Source organism: Neoarius graeffei, chromosome 20, assembly GCF_027579695.1.
Source record: "Neoarius graeffei isolate fNeoGra1 chromosome 20, fNeoGra1.pri, whole genome shotgun sequence".
Taxonomy (NCBI): domain Eukaryota; kingdom Metazoa; phylum Chordata; class Actinopteri; order Siluriformes; family Ariidae; genus Neoarius; species Neoarius graeffei.
Window position 1 is genome coordinate 11,822,778 of NC_083588.1, and position 15,720 is coordinate 11,838,497.

The 15,720-nt window shown below is 50.1% G+C and overlaps 1 protein-coding gene across 1 annotated transcript in view; it reads right to left on the reverse strand.

Annotated features, from left to right (window-relative positions):
• The window catches only part of leprotl1 (leptin receptor overlapping transcript like 1), a 34,706-nt gene that overhangs the window by 12,262 nt on the left and 6,724 nt on the right, over window positions 1-15,720 (reverse strand). The window contains exons 2-3 of the mRNA XM_060901237.1: window positions 872-947; window positions 487-673 (exon numbers count right to left, since the gene is read on the reverse strand). Of these exons, the coding sequence (XP_060757220.1) occupies window positions 487-673; window positions 872-947 (263 nt within the window). The remainder of the gene's footprint in view (window positions 1-486; window positions 674-871; window positions 948-15,720) is intronic.

The window sequence follows — 15,720 nt, forward strand, 5'->3', positions numbered from 1 at the left end:
AGTCACGATATAAGGTTACTAAAACCGAAAACGTAATTGAATAACACGTTAATGAAGAAATAAAGCAAGTTTAAAAATGACTTCAGTTCGCCTTTAATGCAGATATAAATATCTTGTGCCAAATTATTATGGCATATTACAAAAAAATTTTTTTAAATCCGAGTCCTCGTCTCCAATTTACGAGTCCGGGTCATCAGCGCTCAAGTCCAAGTCAAGTCACGAATCCTTAAAATTAGGGCGCGAGTCGGACTCGAGCACTACGAGCCTGCTTTCAAGGGATAAAGTACAAAAGTACAAAAGAACAGCTTCCTCCAGGACAAAATGGTGATGGTAGCGTATGTATTTCCAATAATGCTCTTGTGCATGTCGAATCATCCATCATGTAACCTATCACTGGCATAAACCTGAGTTCAGCAGTAGTGACACGTAGGAAGGTTTCGCACAGGTTCCCAAAACGTGTTTCGAACATAGAAAAGCAATGTTTACCACACTAGCGCGTGCGAATATGATGGGCAGGCCGAAGGCAGACACAACGATCCCTGTGGTGAGGAAAATGGCCAGTTCTTTGCAGGCGTTACTAGCTGAGTCTGTATCGTCCACCACACGCCGAGAGATGCAGTACGGGATGGGAGACAGGATGTAGAAGAAGAGAAGAAAAAGCGGCCAGTATTCACTATGGAAACACACACACACGATAACGATTAGCATTTATTCATTATGGTGCCGTTACCACAATGCTTAATATCTGGGACATTTAATATAACATTTATTATTCAAGCGTAGCAGGATTTATAAACTTTCCCAAGCATTATTACTGGATTATTACTCATAGCGTGTAAACATTTCAAGTTACGTTTTTTTAAAAACTCACTTATACACAGGCAAGGCACAGCCAAGCATCAAAAACATGAGACCAATGGCTCCACCGAAGGAGAGGCTGATCAGGGCTGGACATAAAAAGGAAACAGACAAACAGTTAGTCAATATTTCAAATGACAAAAATAATTGCCTGCCTTTTTTTTTCCTTATAATGTAATTATACAATTCTCACTGGTTAATATTTTGACTGGAAATGAACAGCGTCCTCAGCCTTAATACAAACTACAAATTTCATATAGTTCAGTGACTCCAGTTTCGAAACACGAATGGGCTTGGCTTTGGTCGCAGACTTGCCCAAAATCACATGCATTTATTTAAATGCCTTAGCAGAAGGAAGATGATCACTGGATCTGAGGATAAAAAGCTAGAAAGGAAGTCTTCGCATGTTCGTTTTATAAACGGGACCTAACTGCAAGTAAGAATTACAGTTGTGAACGAGGAACTGAAGAAAACAGAACACCACACATGCTCCAGGATTAGTCAGAGGAATCATTCGCTTTACTGAGAAAACATTACTCAAATGTTGCTTGCCGTTCGTGCTGTCGCTTTAGACGTGTCCAATGAAAATGAACTGTCGCCTGTTGATTACGCTGTCCCCTTGTTTGTTGGGCAGCCTGTATAATCGCACACAGGAAGATGTCCACCAATACAGCTTGAAGAAAAGTACAAGAGGGCGCAACAATATTTTCAGCCAAGTAATCTGTAACTGCTTGTGAAAATAAGAGCATGAGAGATCGAGAAAGGGGGCGGGGCTTTATTGGAGAGTTCGAAACACTTGCGTAAATCATTCCAGATACCGATTGGCTCATTGCCCATTTTATTGGGGAGGGGAAAAAAAAGCCGTATTTTTGCGGGATAAGTCAACCAGCATTCCATGTCCCAACAGCTAGCCGCTGTGTCAGCACCTCCAAGTCCGAGGCCATGGTTCTCGACCGGAAAAGGGTGGCTTGCCCTCTCCAGGTTGGTGGAGAAGTCCTGCCTCAAGTGGAGGAGTTTAAGTATCTCGGGATCTTGTTCACGAGTGAGGGAAGGATGGAGCGTGAGATCGACAGGCGGATCGGATCGGCCTCCGCAGTGATGCGGTCGCTTTACCGGTCCATCATGGTGAAGGAGCTGAGCCAATAGGCGAAGCTCTCGATTTACCGGTCGATCTACGTTCCGACTCTCACCTATGGTCATGAGCTTTGGGTAATGACCGAAAGAACAAGCTCACGGATACAAGCGGTCAAAATGAGTTTCCTTCGCAGGGTGGGTGGGCGCTCCCTTAGCGATAGGGTGAGAAGTACAGTCACTCGGGAGGAGCTCGGAGTACAGCCGCTGCTCCTCCACATCGAGAGGAATCAGCTGAGGTGGCTCGGGCATCTCTTTCGGATGCCTCCTGGACACCTCCCTGGGGAGGTGTTCCAGGCATGTCCCCCCGGGAGGAGGCCCCGGGGAAGACCCAGGACACACTGGAGGGACTATGTCTCTCGGCTGGCCTGGGAACGCCTTGGTGTTCTTCCCGAGGAGCTGGCCAAGGTGTCTGGGGAAAGGGAAGTTTGGGCTTCCATGCTCAGACTGCTGCCTCCGCGACCCGGCCCCGGATAAGCGGAAGAACACGAGACAAGATGAGAAGTGAACCAGCAGGCTCCGATGTGGGCTGGTCAGGTGTTCATAAGAGCCAGTGTTGTAGTCGAGTCACTCAACCTCGAGCCCAAAGTGTTCAAGTCCAAGTCATGAAAGAAAATTTCGAGTTGAGTCCACTCTTGATTCCAGTCAAGTCCGAGAACAAGACTCCAACCGCACCATTTGACGGTGGCTGTTCCTGCCTTTATGTGAACTGTTCACGGCATGTGTGCGAGTGTACGCCCGAGCGTCTATCTGATGCACGCGCCAAGGAGTGCAGGTGTAACACACTTGCACGAAATTCAGACAAAAATGAATGTAGATATAAATATGAGGGCAAGTCAAAAAGTTCCAAGGCAAATTGAAAAAAAACTTTATGAAAATAAAGCTACTTCTCTACATATCCTCCATTTAAGTCGAAACACTTCTGCAAGCGGCGTTTCCATCGGAGAATTCCTTTGTAAAATTCTGGAGGATCTTTTTCACACCTTTTGAAATTATAACATCTGTCTGAGAACTTTTTGACTTACCCTTGTATCTCATGCCAAATTATTATGGCATGTTACAACAAAAATAAAAAAAAAAATTTGAATCCTCGTCTCCAATTTACGAGTCCGAAGGCAGAATCATGGCCTCACTTTTTGTTTATAAATGTCTTGAGACCTCAAGAATGGCATAATAATCGTTCTATTTCGTTTCTCCTGACCGCCAGAGGCGGTGCTTTCAGCACATGGATATCCATCACACGAACGTGCAGGTCGAGTAATAGTAACAACAAAGTCACGTGTGACCTGGGTGACGTCACCCCGTGACCCCGGCATAAAAGACCGGTAAACCCAGGAAGTGACCTCTTACATCTTCTCGCGTTTGCAGGTTGCGAGTTGGAATTTGGACAAAACGCGTGTTAGTTTCGTTACCCGTAGGGTTGGGGCTGTGCTTACGCACCCTCCAAGAAACTGCGTTAAGTCCACCAATTCTTTTCTCTTGTCGCTATATTCGTTGATTTGTTACTCCGTTAAGCTGAGCGCTCTCGCTCGGTGGAGTTAGCTGATTAGCTCTCCGAGGCGTGTCCTCGCCGCTGGAGGCCGGCTTGTTTTCGTTCAGGTAAGCGGTTTTCATTCATTTAAATTAAAGCGGCATTTCTCGCCGCTGTTATCAGTTCTGCGGCGCACGGCGCCTATCCTTGTTAACATTATCAACCGCTTTTGTTTTGTGTAGCCTTGCCTCCGGCCTGCTCACGGGCCGGCTGTCTTGTGTGTTGTATTCGTATTGTTGTTACTCCGTTAAGCGGAGTGCTCTCGCTCGGTGGAGTTAGCTGATTAGCCCTCCGAGGCGTGTCCTCGCCGCTGGAGGCCAGCTTGCTTCGTTCAGGTAAGTGGTTCATTCATTTAAATTAAAGCGGTGTTTCTCGCCGCTGTTTATCAGTTCTGTGGCGCACGGCGCCTATCCTTGTTAATATTCCCGACCGCCTTATTTTGTGTAGCCTTGTCTCCGGCCTGCTCACGGGCCGGCTGTCTTGTGTGTTGTATTCGTATTGTTACTCCGTTAAGCTGAGCGCTCTCGCTCGGTGGAGTTAGCTGACTAGCCCTCCGAGGCGGTGTTCTCGCCGCTGGAGGCCGGCTTGTTGTCGCTCAGGTAAGCGGTTTTCATTCATTTAAATTAAAGCGGTGTTTCTCGCCGCTGTTTATCAGTTCTGTGGCGCACGGCGCCTCTCCTTGTTAATATTCCCGACCACGGGTGTGTTCGCCCGGTCGTTTTTCATTGCCGCCTGATTGTTTATTTTGGGATACTTACTTGGGGTGTTCTCGCCCTATTTTTTAAGTTCCCTTCTGCCAGCCAGGTGTCATGGACCTATTCTCTCGCTGCGCCAACTGCTGGGCCCCCCTCGAGCCGGAGGATGGCCACCGCGAGTGCCCCTCGTGCCTGGGTATTGATCACCTGCGGCAGGGGCTGACGGATATGGCCTGAGCAGACTGCATGTGCCTGAGTGTGGCTGCGCGGACCGCCAGGCTGGCTCGGTTGGATCCTCCCGTCTGACATCCCCCGGGCCTCGGGGGGACAGGACATGGTGCCGGCTGCAGCAGCGGGGCCCAGCAAGCGCCGTGGGGCTCCCCCACGCGTCTCCGCTTCTAAGGCGAAAAAGAAGCGCTCGGACGATTTGGCTCGGAAGGTGGAGGTGATGTCCACCGAGCTGGAGGAAATGAAGGCCCTGCTGGCGAATCTCCAGCCTCCGCCACAGGGCAGCAGTGTTCCCGCAGCCACCCCTTCTGCCTGGCAGCCCGACCGTTCACCATCACCACCGCTTCTGTCACCGGCCGTTGATGCACGCGGCCTGGATGAACTGTCGATCCGGGCGTCGGAGAGCTTTGACTGCGGTGGGTCTGTTGGTCATGACTCCACCTCTCCGGCCGGGTCCCAGGCCACCAGCCATGGCACCGCGGCAGCGTCAGAAGGCGGACGCTCATCCATCCAGCCAACGCTGAGGGCTGCATTGGCCCGTCTGGGGTTGGACACGCCCCCGGTGGCCCAGCATCAGAGCGCTTTCTTCAGAGGTTCCACACAGCCTTCCTCGTTGTCTGTTCCGCCCTCGGTCCCATACATCGAGGAGTTACAGAGGTGTTGGGCGGACCCTAGACGCCTTTCCCACCTCCCTAGTGACTGCAGGGCCCTGGCAGCAATGCAGGACGCCCCTACCTACAGCCTCCAGCAGATGCCCAACATTGAGCCCTCCGTGGCTGCCCTCGTCCTTTCGCCCAACGAGGCTCTGCAGCCTGACGCCCGATGCCCCCGCACCCAATGCCGTGCGACCGACGACCTCATCGTGCGGGGATACGACACGGCGGCACGAATGGGTCGTATTGACAATTCCATGTCCCATCTGCTGCTGGCCCTCGCCCAGACACTGGAGGGGACGAGCGCGGCATCACGGGAGCTGTGCGACGCGGCTCTCCAGGCCTTTGCCTACTCGTCGCGGGAACTGGGCCGGCTGATGTCGTATCTCACCCTCGCCCGCCGGCAGATATGGCTGGCACAGTCCCCTCTGGCCGAGCCCGACCGCCGTGTGCTGCGCTCTCTCCCTGTTGTCCCCGGGGAGCTGTTTGGCGAGGCCGCTCAGCAAGCCCTGGACCGGAGTGCCCAGGTCGTCCAGGCGCGGCAGCAGTTCGCTGGCCTCCGCCAGGTCCACCGCCATGGCAATACTGCCCAGTCCTCCAGGGGGCCCACACCGACTCTGTCTCGGCCACGCACCCGCCAGGAGACCAGACGGGTTGATGACTTTCGTCGCCCCACCACCTCCCGGACCCGCGGTGCCGCTCCCTACACCCAGTCCGCTCCTCGTCGCCCCCATGGTGACCGACGGGGGCGCTCTGGACGGCGCTGACATCAGCGCGCCAGCGGTCGGCCGCTTTTCCAGCGAACAGCTCCAAAGCTGGAAAGCGTTGACCCCAGACCCCTGGGTGCTGGTGACCCTCACCGAGGGTTACCGCATCCAGTTCTGCCGCCGACCGCCGTGTTTTCATGGGGTCAAACACACCACCATGAGCCATCCGGGGAAGTCCCTCGTCCTCCGGCAGGAAATCTCCACCCTCCTGGAGAAGGGAGCAATCTCTCCCGTCGACAGGCAGAGACAGCAAGGTGGGTTCTACTCCAGGTATTTTCTGGTTCCGAAGAAGGACGGCGGTATCCGCCCGATCCTCGACCCGAGGTCCCTCAACTCCCACTTGAAGACCATGAGATTTCGCATGCTGCGTACAGTGGATGTCTTACACCACATCCAGGCGGGCGACTGGTTTGCCACCATCGACCTGAAAGACGCCTACTTCCATGTTCCCATTGCGCCACACCACAGGCAGTTCCTGCGGTTTGCCTTCGAGGGCCAGGCTTTTGAGTTCAATGTTCTGCCCTTTGGGATATCGCTGGCACCCCGTGTGTTCACCAGGTGTGTGTCAGCGGCATTGGCACCACTTCAGGCAAGGGGTTTGCATGTCCTGCCTTACCTGGACGACTGGCTCGTCTGTTCACGGTCAGCAGCTCAGGCCCGCACCGACATCGCGACTGTGCTCTCACATGTCGCAGAGCTGGGGCTCAGGGTGAATTACAAGAAGTGCTCGCTGGTGCCCAGCCAGGAGACGACTTTCTTGGGCATGCACCTGGATTCGAGATCGTTGATGGCAACCCCCTCCCAGACCAGGATCCACAACATCCGCCTGCTGCTTGGCCGCTTCGGACGGGGCAGGTCACTCGCCCTGAAGACCTTTCAGCGCCTGCTGGGCATGCTTACGGCAGCCTCCTCTCTGGTCCCGCTGGGACTCCTGGACTTACGCCCGCTTCAGAGGTGGCTCAACGATCTCCACCTCCACCCGGTGCCGCACGGGCACAGGCTCGTGAAGGCGACGGATACTTTTTTCAGGCTCCTCCGTCCATGGAGGAGGAGGGCTTACCTTCTGCGGGGTGTTCCGCTGGCGGCTATCCCCTCCCGGAGGGAGGTCATCACCACGGATGCTTCCCTGGGAGGCTGGGGTGCAGTCTGGCAATGCCGGACTGTCAGAGGCTACTGGAGTCCAGGGCAGCGACAGCAGCACATCAACGTGCTGGAGCTACGGGCTGTGTTCCTCGGCCTACAGCACTTCCTCCCAGGCCTGGCCGGCAGACACGTTCTGGTGCGGACGGACAACGCTACGGTAGTGTACTACATCAACCACCAGGGAGGCACCAAGTCCCTCCAGTGCTTGGAAGTGGCCGGCCAACTTCTGCGGTGGGCCCATCGACATCTCTTGAGCCTGCGTGCCATGTACTTGCCAGGCACCGCCAACAGGGCAGCGGATCTGCTGTCCCGCCAGGACCCCGATCCCGGGGAATGGAGACTCAACCCAGCGGTGGTTCTCGCCATCTGGGAACGTTTTGGCAGGGCGGAGGTGGACCTCTTTGCCTGCCAGGAGTCGACACACTGCCCTCTGTGGTTCAGCCTCCACGGCCCCAGCTCCCTGGGCCAGGATGCGCTGGCGCATGCTTGGCCGAGGCAACTGCTGTATGCCTTCCCCCCTCTGCCGCTGATTGTGCCAACCCTACACAGGGTTGCGATGGACCACCACGGGCTGCTGCTTGTCGCCCCTCGGTGGCCGGGCCGAGTGTGGTTTCCCAAGTTGCTGCAACTTCTGAACGGCGACCCCTGGTGCCTGCCAGTGAGGACGGACCTGCTATCACAGCTGGGAGGGCAGATCTGGCACCCGGATCCAGCCCGTCTGCAGCTCTGGGTGTGGCCGCTGAAGGGCCGGACCCCCTGCTAGGTCTTTGTGAGCCGGCAGTGGTCAACACCATTGCAAGCTCTCGGGCACCCTCCACCAATGCCCTCTACGCCAACAGATGGAGGCTTTTCTCCAACTGGTGCTTAACTTGGGGGGAGGAGCCTACATGCTGCCCCCTGCTGACCATTCTACTGTTCCTCCAGTCTCTGTTTGATAAGGGTCTTACTCCTGCCACCATCAAGGTCTATGCAGCTGCCATCTCTGCTCAGCATACCAGAGTTGGGGGAAGGACCGTGGGGTCCCACCCCTTGGTGGCACGTTTCTTGAAGGGTGCTCTCCGGTTGAGACCCCCCCGACGGAGCCGGGTACCCACATGGGATCTTCACTTGGTGCTGCAGGCTCTCTGCGACGCACCGTTTGAGCCCCTGCTCACGGCAGACATTTCATGGCTCTCCCTGAAGACTGCTTTTCTTCTGGCCATTACATCGACGAGGCGCGTCGGGGAATTACACGCGCTGTCAGTCAGTGGGGAGTGCCTGCAGTGGCACTCCGGCGACAGTGGGGTCACTCTGTGGCCTAACCCCTCTTTCCTCCCGAAGACCCTCTCTGCTACCTTCGTCAACCAGCCCCTTAGCCTTGCGGCGTTCGAGGCGGGCCATGATGAGAGGTCGGAACTTTTGTGCCCAGTTCGCGCCCTCAGGGTGTACGTGTCCCGTACAGAGGGCTTCCGTAGGAGTGACGCCCTGTTTCTGTGCCACACAGGGCCGAGGAGGGGTCTGGCGCTCTCTAAGCAGAGGCTATCCAAGTGGATAGTCGAGGCCATATTACATGCCTACAGGCACAGTGGCTCCCCGATTCCTCCGGCTGTCAGGGCGCACTCTGCACGGGGCGTGGTGGCCTCATGGGCATCGCTGAAGGGCGTGCCCCTTTCAGACATATGCAGCGCAGCCTCCTGGGCTTCCAGCTGCACCTTCACCAGGTTTTACCGTCTTAATGTCGTCCCACATAATCCTGTGGCGACGGCTGTCATTCCAGGCCCGTCGCAGCAGCACTGAGTACGGGTAGGCACTCCTCATGACCTGGTTGGTATTAGTCATCCATGTGCTGAAAGCACCGCCTCTGGCGGTCAGGAGAAACGAAATAGAACGAGGGTTATGTATATAACCGCGGTTCTATGAGTTTCGGATGACCGCCAGAGCTTGGCAGTCACTCGGAGTGTACACGAGAAGATTTGCCAAGAGGTCACTTCCTGGGTTTACCGGTCTTTTATGCCGGGGTCACGGGGTGACGTCACCCAGGTCACACGTGACTTTGTTGTTACTATTACTCGACCTGCACGTTCGTGTGATGGATATCCATGTGCTGAAAGCACCGCCTCTGGCGGTCATCCGAAACTCATAGAACCGCGGTTATATACATAACCCTCGTTTTAAGCGTTAACAATAAATCTAATGTTGTAATTTTTATGATTAAAGTAATTCATATAGGTCGCGGTCTGAGTGAATGACCTTGACATCTGTGACGTCACAGCAGGAAGGCTATCGGTCTCATCGCCATTTCCGCTATACTAAAACACAGAGCTGACTGCAACTCCGATCCTCCATTTTGAGCTAATTTATCGCCATGTCACGTAGATGTGTTGCTGGCAGGTGCAGCAACACGACAGAAGGTGGATTTATGTTGCATTCATGGCCCAAGAATGTTCAAACTGCAAAGATTTGGACGCGTTTTGCGAGAAATTCACGGATTGGGCACCTACGAAGTGGTCTCTCTTCTGCTCTGCACATTTTACTGATGACTCATACGAAACCTCTGATCTGTTGAGGAGCATTGCCTACAAGTCTGTATTGAAAGAGAGTGCAGTACCAACAATTAAAGGAAAAGAAAACGACAAGGAAAGGAAAGGAAGCTCAGTTGCACCAGTTCTCCCGGAGCGTGAACCGAACAGTAATGGCGGAGTACTCGGTATGGAGAATGAGTGGACCAGTCGTCAGACTTCTCTGCTGGATATGCTTTTTTTCTCCTGCTGGATATGCTCGCCTCAGCAGCAATATTTCACCCTTACGTGGAAGAAGCAAATGAACGAAGAACTGAAATTCAGATTGTTTCAAAACAATCGGCCACAAGCTCGGCCTTCAAGAAGCAAGAACACAGACAGATAAGATGCGACTCTCATTTCGTTACATAACAACGACACTCGTTTACCTGCATTTAGATTAAAGGTCCCATGGCATGAAATTTTCACTTTCTGAGGTTTTTTAACGTTAAAATGACTTCCTCTGACCTTCTTAAGTCACCCCAGTGGCTAGAAATGTCATAATGTGTAAACCAAACTATGCCCACCCTTTGTCAACATTTGAGAATGGCGTGTCAAAATGGCACGTTGATAGGCTCTTCCCTTTACTACGTCAGCAAGGGAGATGATCCCCACGCCCCCCCCGGATTCCCACCCACTGTATGGATTGCCCGCCCAGCTCAAAAGTTGCCACCATAGATACGTCACTTCAATTTTGTAGTGAGGAGACCATAGAGGACACAACAACATGGCACCACCTAAGCGAGCGAAACATGGAAATTGCGCTGTACATGGATGTGATAACACAGAAAGGAGTCTGTTTTTACTGCCGACGGGAGAGCCCCTGAAGACGCAGTGGCTTAATTTTATTTACTCCAATAATACGCCGTCGAGTCTACCTAAGACGGTGTATGTTTGTCGGAAGCATTTTCCTGATGAATGTTTCCACAACTTGGGACAGTACAGGGCAGGTTTTGCACATCAACTGTCACTGAAGCCTGGGTCCGTACCAAGCATCCCTGCCGCATCAGCCACAAACACCGAACAAGTAAGCGTATAACTGTTAAGTCGTTTTGCCATGTTTTAAAATCGGTGCGTTAGCCTTGCAATGGCTACATTAGCTGTGCAGCTAACCGCTTCCTGCAGTTAGCCAGGTAATCTGCGCTACAAAACCAAAAAGCATGCAGCATGCTCTGTTAAACTGAGTTTAGTCTGGAAATTGACTGTAACTTATGAGCTTATGTTTGACTATTGCTCCACAATGCATGTCTTCTGTTGGATAAGCGATATGTTGCTGTAGTTGCTGCTTCTATCCTCTTTGGTTATGGAGTGCGTGTTCAAGCCTAGGGTATTATACGTTCGTAAACTACCACTCCGAACACTCTCACTCTCTGTTCTCTGTGTCACGTTGAGTTTACGAAAGGAGTCCGAGGGAGAACGGGGTTTTGTCTTAGCAGCGTGGCTACAGGCACTGATAGCAACGAGTATGTGTGCGCCCAGCTTGGTCAAGCCCCTCCCCCCATGGCCCGCCCCCACCCTCTACCCTTCCCCGCCTCCATGCTTCTCATTAGCAAAACGACGCACTGGGAAGAGGGCTGAAATGGGGCTTTCTCCCAGGAGGCTATATCTACGTGCCGAGGGTTCATTTCGAGAAAGGCTGCGGATATAACATCCGGAAACCTCCACGAGCCCGTTTAAAGCATCAACAAACCACCATGCCATGGGACCTTTAATACATGTAACTTGTCTTGTGTATTTAAGTTATCGGTATAAGATTAATTTGCTTCAGAATGTGATTGTCTCAGTTCATCTGATTATTTAATTAGCCTTTTACGTTTTATCATTGAAAATGCAAGCATGTACATGTATGTTGCATAAGTTCTAACGCCTATCCTGTTTTAATGAGTCACATGAGACTGTCAGTTCAATTCCATCCAATTCTCGAGACGGCTTTGTTCTCTGACTTTATTTTGTAAGGTGGGGGCCTCCGTGGCCAACGTGTTACTCGGATTCACTTTCCGATGGTTCGAACTGATACAGTTCTACGTGTTGAGCAATCGCATGTACACACACACTCCAATTTCAGGACGATCACAGTCAGATGTATTACTATCTGAGGAATCTGAAGAATCTCCAATAAATCCAAATGAAGAGGCCATTGAAACCACTCTCGCCTGCCGAGTCTGGCTTTGGTCTCGAGCACCGGTTCCCGCTGTGACGTCACACACCCAGGGCTGGCTGGCTCAGCGGGGCAGCTCGAATGCCAACTTTGCGGTCGATTTTACCTCTCAAAAATCTTTTTTTTTATTCCCAATTACGCAGTATACAAGAGTCAAGGATGGAGATAGTATCCACTCAGAAATTTATTTGCAAATAAAGATTCTGCGTATCTCCTTGAACGCATGAGTCCGAGTCATCAGTGCTCAAGTCCAAGTCGAGTCACAAGTCCTTAAAATTAGGGCACGAGTCGGACTCGAGTACTACAAGCCTGGTAAGAGCCTGTCATCTAATGACTGGATATTGTGATATCGCACAAGCCCTCATTCTAGGATTCCAGAAGTTACTTTTAGGCTTTGACAAACCACAAATTAGTCTTATTAACACTGGCAGGATAAACGTGCAGGGTTTTTGCCCTTGAGCAAAATCCATCCATCCAATTCAGACGGCAGCATCGAGAGAGCCATGTTCGAAAAGTCCTTTTTGGGACAAATCAGAAGAAGGGTCACATGCGCCTTTCTCGGAGAAGGCAGGACTGAACTGCGTCCCTGATTTTATTGTTTAAATGCTCCTGATTGAGCAAAGGTACGTGTCGTCATGTCGGATTTTTTCTCTGGTATTTTTCTCCATCCATTTGCTCTAAAAATTATTATTTGGTTTCAAAAAACCCACACACAAATTTGTAATCCGTGTGTGTATACGTTTCCTGAAAAAGGTGTAAATGAGTCATTTTGAAAGATCAAACTGTTGCCAGGAACTCTTGTGTACAAAAGTAGTGCTTATTAGCCATTTTCTCACACGCGACATTCTCAGCCTTCAGAAGAAACACATTTCCAGAATTTCACATGGATGTTCTTAAAACCACTCTTCACCAGGGTTTTTTTCCTCAAAAAGCTTTTGACTTGAAGTTGCTGGCTATTTTCATGAGACGTTTTGATTAAACTCGTACATACTGAATAAGAAATCCCCTCAACGAGTTCTTATATTCGGGAATCCTTTCACCAGGTTAAGTTTAATTCCGACACAAGTAAAGGAGAACACATGGTACCTGATCTTGGTTACATTCTCCGAGTCTTCCCCTGGTTATCACTTTTTATTCTCAATCAACGATCGATCTGGAGAACACCACACGAAACCATCGCAATCGTTTCATCTCAATCTACTTACTCTTATGTGCGCCATCAGACTTCAAAGTGAACAAAGAGGAGCCCAGTGCAGGGTTTTCTCCGCTCGGATACGTCTGAGCTAAACGGCTAATTATCAAGCCTCTGCCGAGCTCAATCAGTGGATGGATGGATGGATGGATGGAAGGATGGGATTTACTGATCTCCAACGGAAACGCGGGTGTCGTATCAGAAAAGTACGGCATGACGTGCACGCTCGAGCTGACAAACGTGGAGCTGATGGATTGGACTGGTATGAGCAGTCACATGATTCATCAGCAAGTCACCCTGAAATTACCACTGATGTAAGAGAGCTCCCAGCTGTGCATTAAATATATATCTGTCCAACTGTTGTTCTGTATTCCTTTTATATTAACACAGTTTGCTGTAATTTCCCAAAAAAGCTCAGCAGACACTGAAAAACTGCTGACATGACAGTTTGGTTTCTTGAACGTAATCACATGCAGATAGGAGTACAACACTTTTCCATGTCCCTTCGAATTCATCCACTCTTGGGGAGAATTTCCACCAATTTTAGGCAAATTTGGTGCCAAATCAGCAACAAGTCCAGATGTTTTGTAAATGGTGACCCATAACCGTGCAGCTTGGCTGGGACGCCTTCTGGTTCCTGGGAAAGTGCACAGCACTCACGGACAATAATGCGTGTATCCAAACCGATCAGCAATAACATGATGACCACAGAGTTTTGAAGTGAATGACATTGATTACCTCATTACAACAGCACCTGTCAAGGGGTGGGATATATGAGGCAGCAAGAGAATAGTCAGTTCTTGAAGTTGATGCGTTGGAAGCAGGAAAAACGGGCACGCATAAGGGGTGACTCTGACGAGGGTCAAATTGTGATGGCGAGATGACTGGGTCTGAGCATCTCCAAAATGGCACGTCTTATGGGGTGTTCCCAATATGCAGTGGTCAGGACCTATCAAAAGTGGTCCAAGGATCCAAAGGACAACCGGTGAACCGGTGACAGGATCATGGGTGTCGAAGGCTAGCCCATATGGTCCAATCCTATACAAGAGGCACAAACTGCTGAAAAAGTTAATGCTGGCTACAACAGAAAGGTGTCAGGATTAACTTTGTCCTTCCTTGGACCGCTTTTGGTCAGGACTAACCACTGGATACTGGGAACACCCCATAAGATGTGCCGTTTTGGAGATGCTCAGATGCATGCTGTGTCCGAAATCACTCACTCATTCATTCACTACTCACTATCTAGGGAATTACTATATAGAGGACTATTGTATATCGTGAGCTCATTGGTAAAATGGGGGAAAAAACGCTTTCGGACACAACTTCATCACACCGTTATTTACGCCGTTGCTGTCGCACAATTAAAACGTGACAGATCAGTCGGCTGGTGGGTTTTCAAAATAAGAAATACATGCACGTACAACCCCAATTCCAAAAAAGTTGGGACAAAGTACAAATTGTAAATAAAAACGGAATGCAATAATTTACAAATCTCAAAAACTGATATTGTATTCACAATAGAACATAGACAACATATCAAATGTCGAAAGTGAGACATTTTGAAATTTCATGCCAAATATTGGCTCATTTGAAATTTCATGACAGCAACACATCTCAAAAAAGTTGGGACGGGGCAATAAGAGGCTGGAAAAGTTAAAGGTACAAAAAAGGAACAGCTGGAGGACCAAATTGCAACTCATTAGGTCAATTGGCAATAGGTCATTAACATGACTGGGTATTAAAAGAGCATCTTGGAGTGGCAGCGGCTCTCAGATGTAAAGATGGGAAGAGGATCACCAATCCCCCTAATTCTACGCCGACAAATAGTGGAGCAATATCAGAAAGGAGTTCGACAGTGTAAAATTGCAAAGAGTTTGAACATACAGTCCTCTCAATAACTGCCGGCAACCGGCGATTTTGCCGCCTACAAACGCTCCATTGCCGGCTACTCACAGTGGTTTTTCAAAGAATTGAAATTCATAAGTTTTTACTTCATAATTTATACTTCATAAAAATTAAATTTTGCATTCAGGATCACTCAGAATTCACCATTTAACATCTACATTTTCAAAATTTTCCGGGGGAGGACCCCCGGACCCCCCTCTTTTTTATACATCGCGGCGGTGGCTAACACAGCCTCCGCTCAGCTTACACTTAACATGGATCCCAGACGTCCACTATTTAGCGGAATTCCACTATTTTTCTTGTACAAAGTGTTGTTTTTTTACTTGTTTTTTAAAGTGTTGGTCATTTTACTTAAACATATTTTTAACGGATATATCCGTTAAAAATATGTTTAAGTAAAATGACCAGCAGAATACGTTCTGATTTGGTTTGCTTGTTTAGCGATGTTTTCGTCGGCTTCGTTTGTTCTCGTTGACATTCGGGAACACTCGGAAGTTAAATTGATGTAAATACCGCGAGACTGTACGCGATAGAACAAGAAAACAATATGGCTGCGCCCATTTGCTAGAAAACGTGTTTTAACGCCATTTGTGCTTTTGTTTCTAATGTGTTGAACTTAATTCAATATGTCGTGGAAAGCGTAGTTGCGCTTAGCCAGAGAGGAAGTTGAATCCAAGAAGAGATTAATGAATGTGGTGAATACAGAACTTGAAACAAAAGCTTATGCGAACAGAGTAGCCAAGAAACGATCCGAAAGAGCACTGCAGGAACATCAGAAAAAGCAGAAGGAAAGATCAGAGAAACAAAAGCAGAGAAAACTGGAGGAAAGATCACAGAGTGCACCCCAGAAAAGAGCATTAAATTCCTCTGCAGTGAAACCTTTCAAAAAGAGAAAAGGTTTAAATCAAATATCTCCAATACT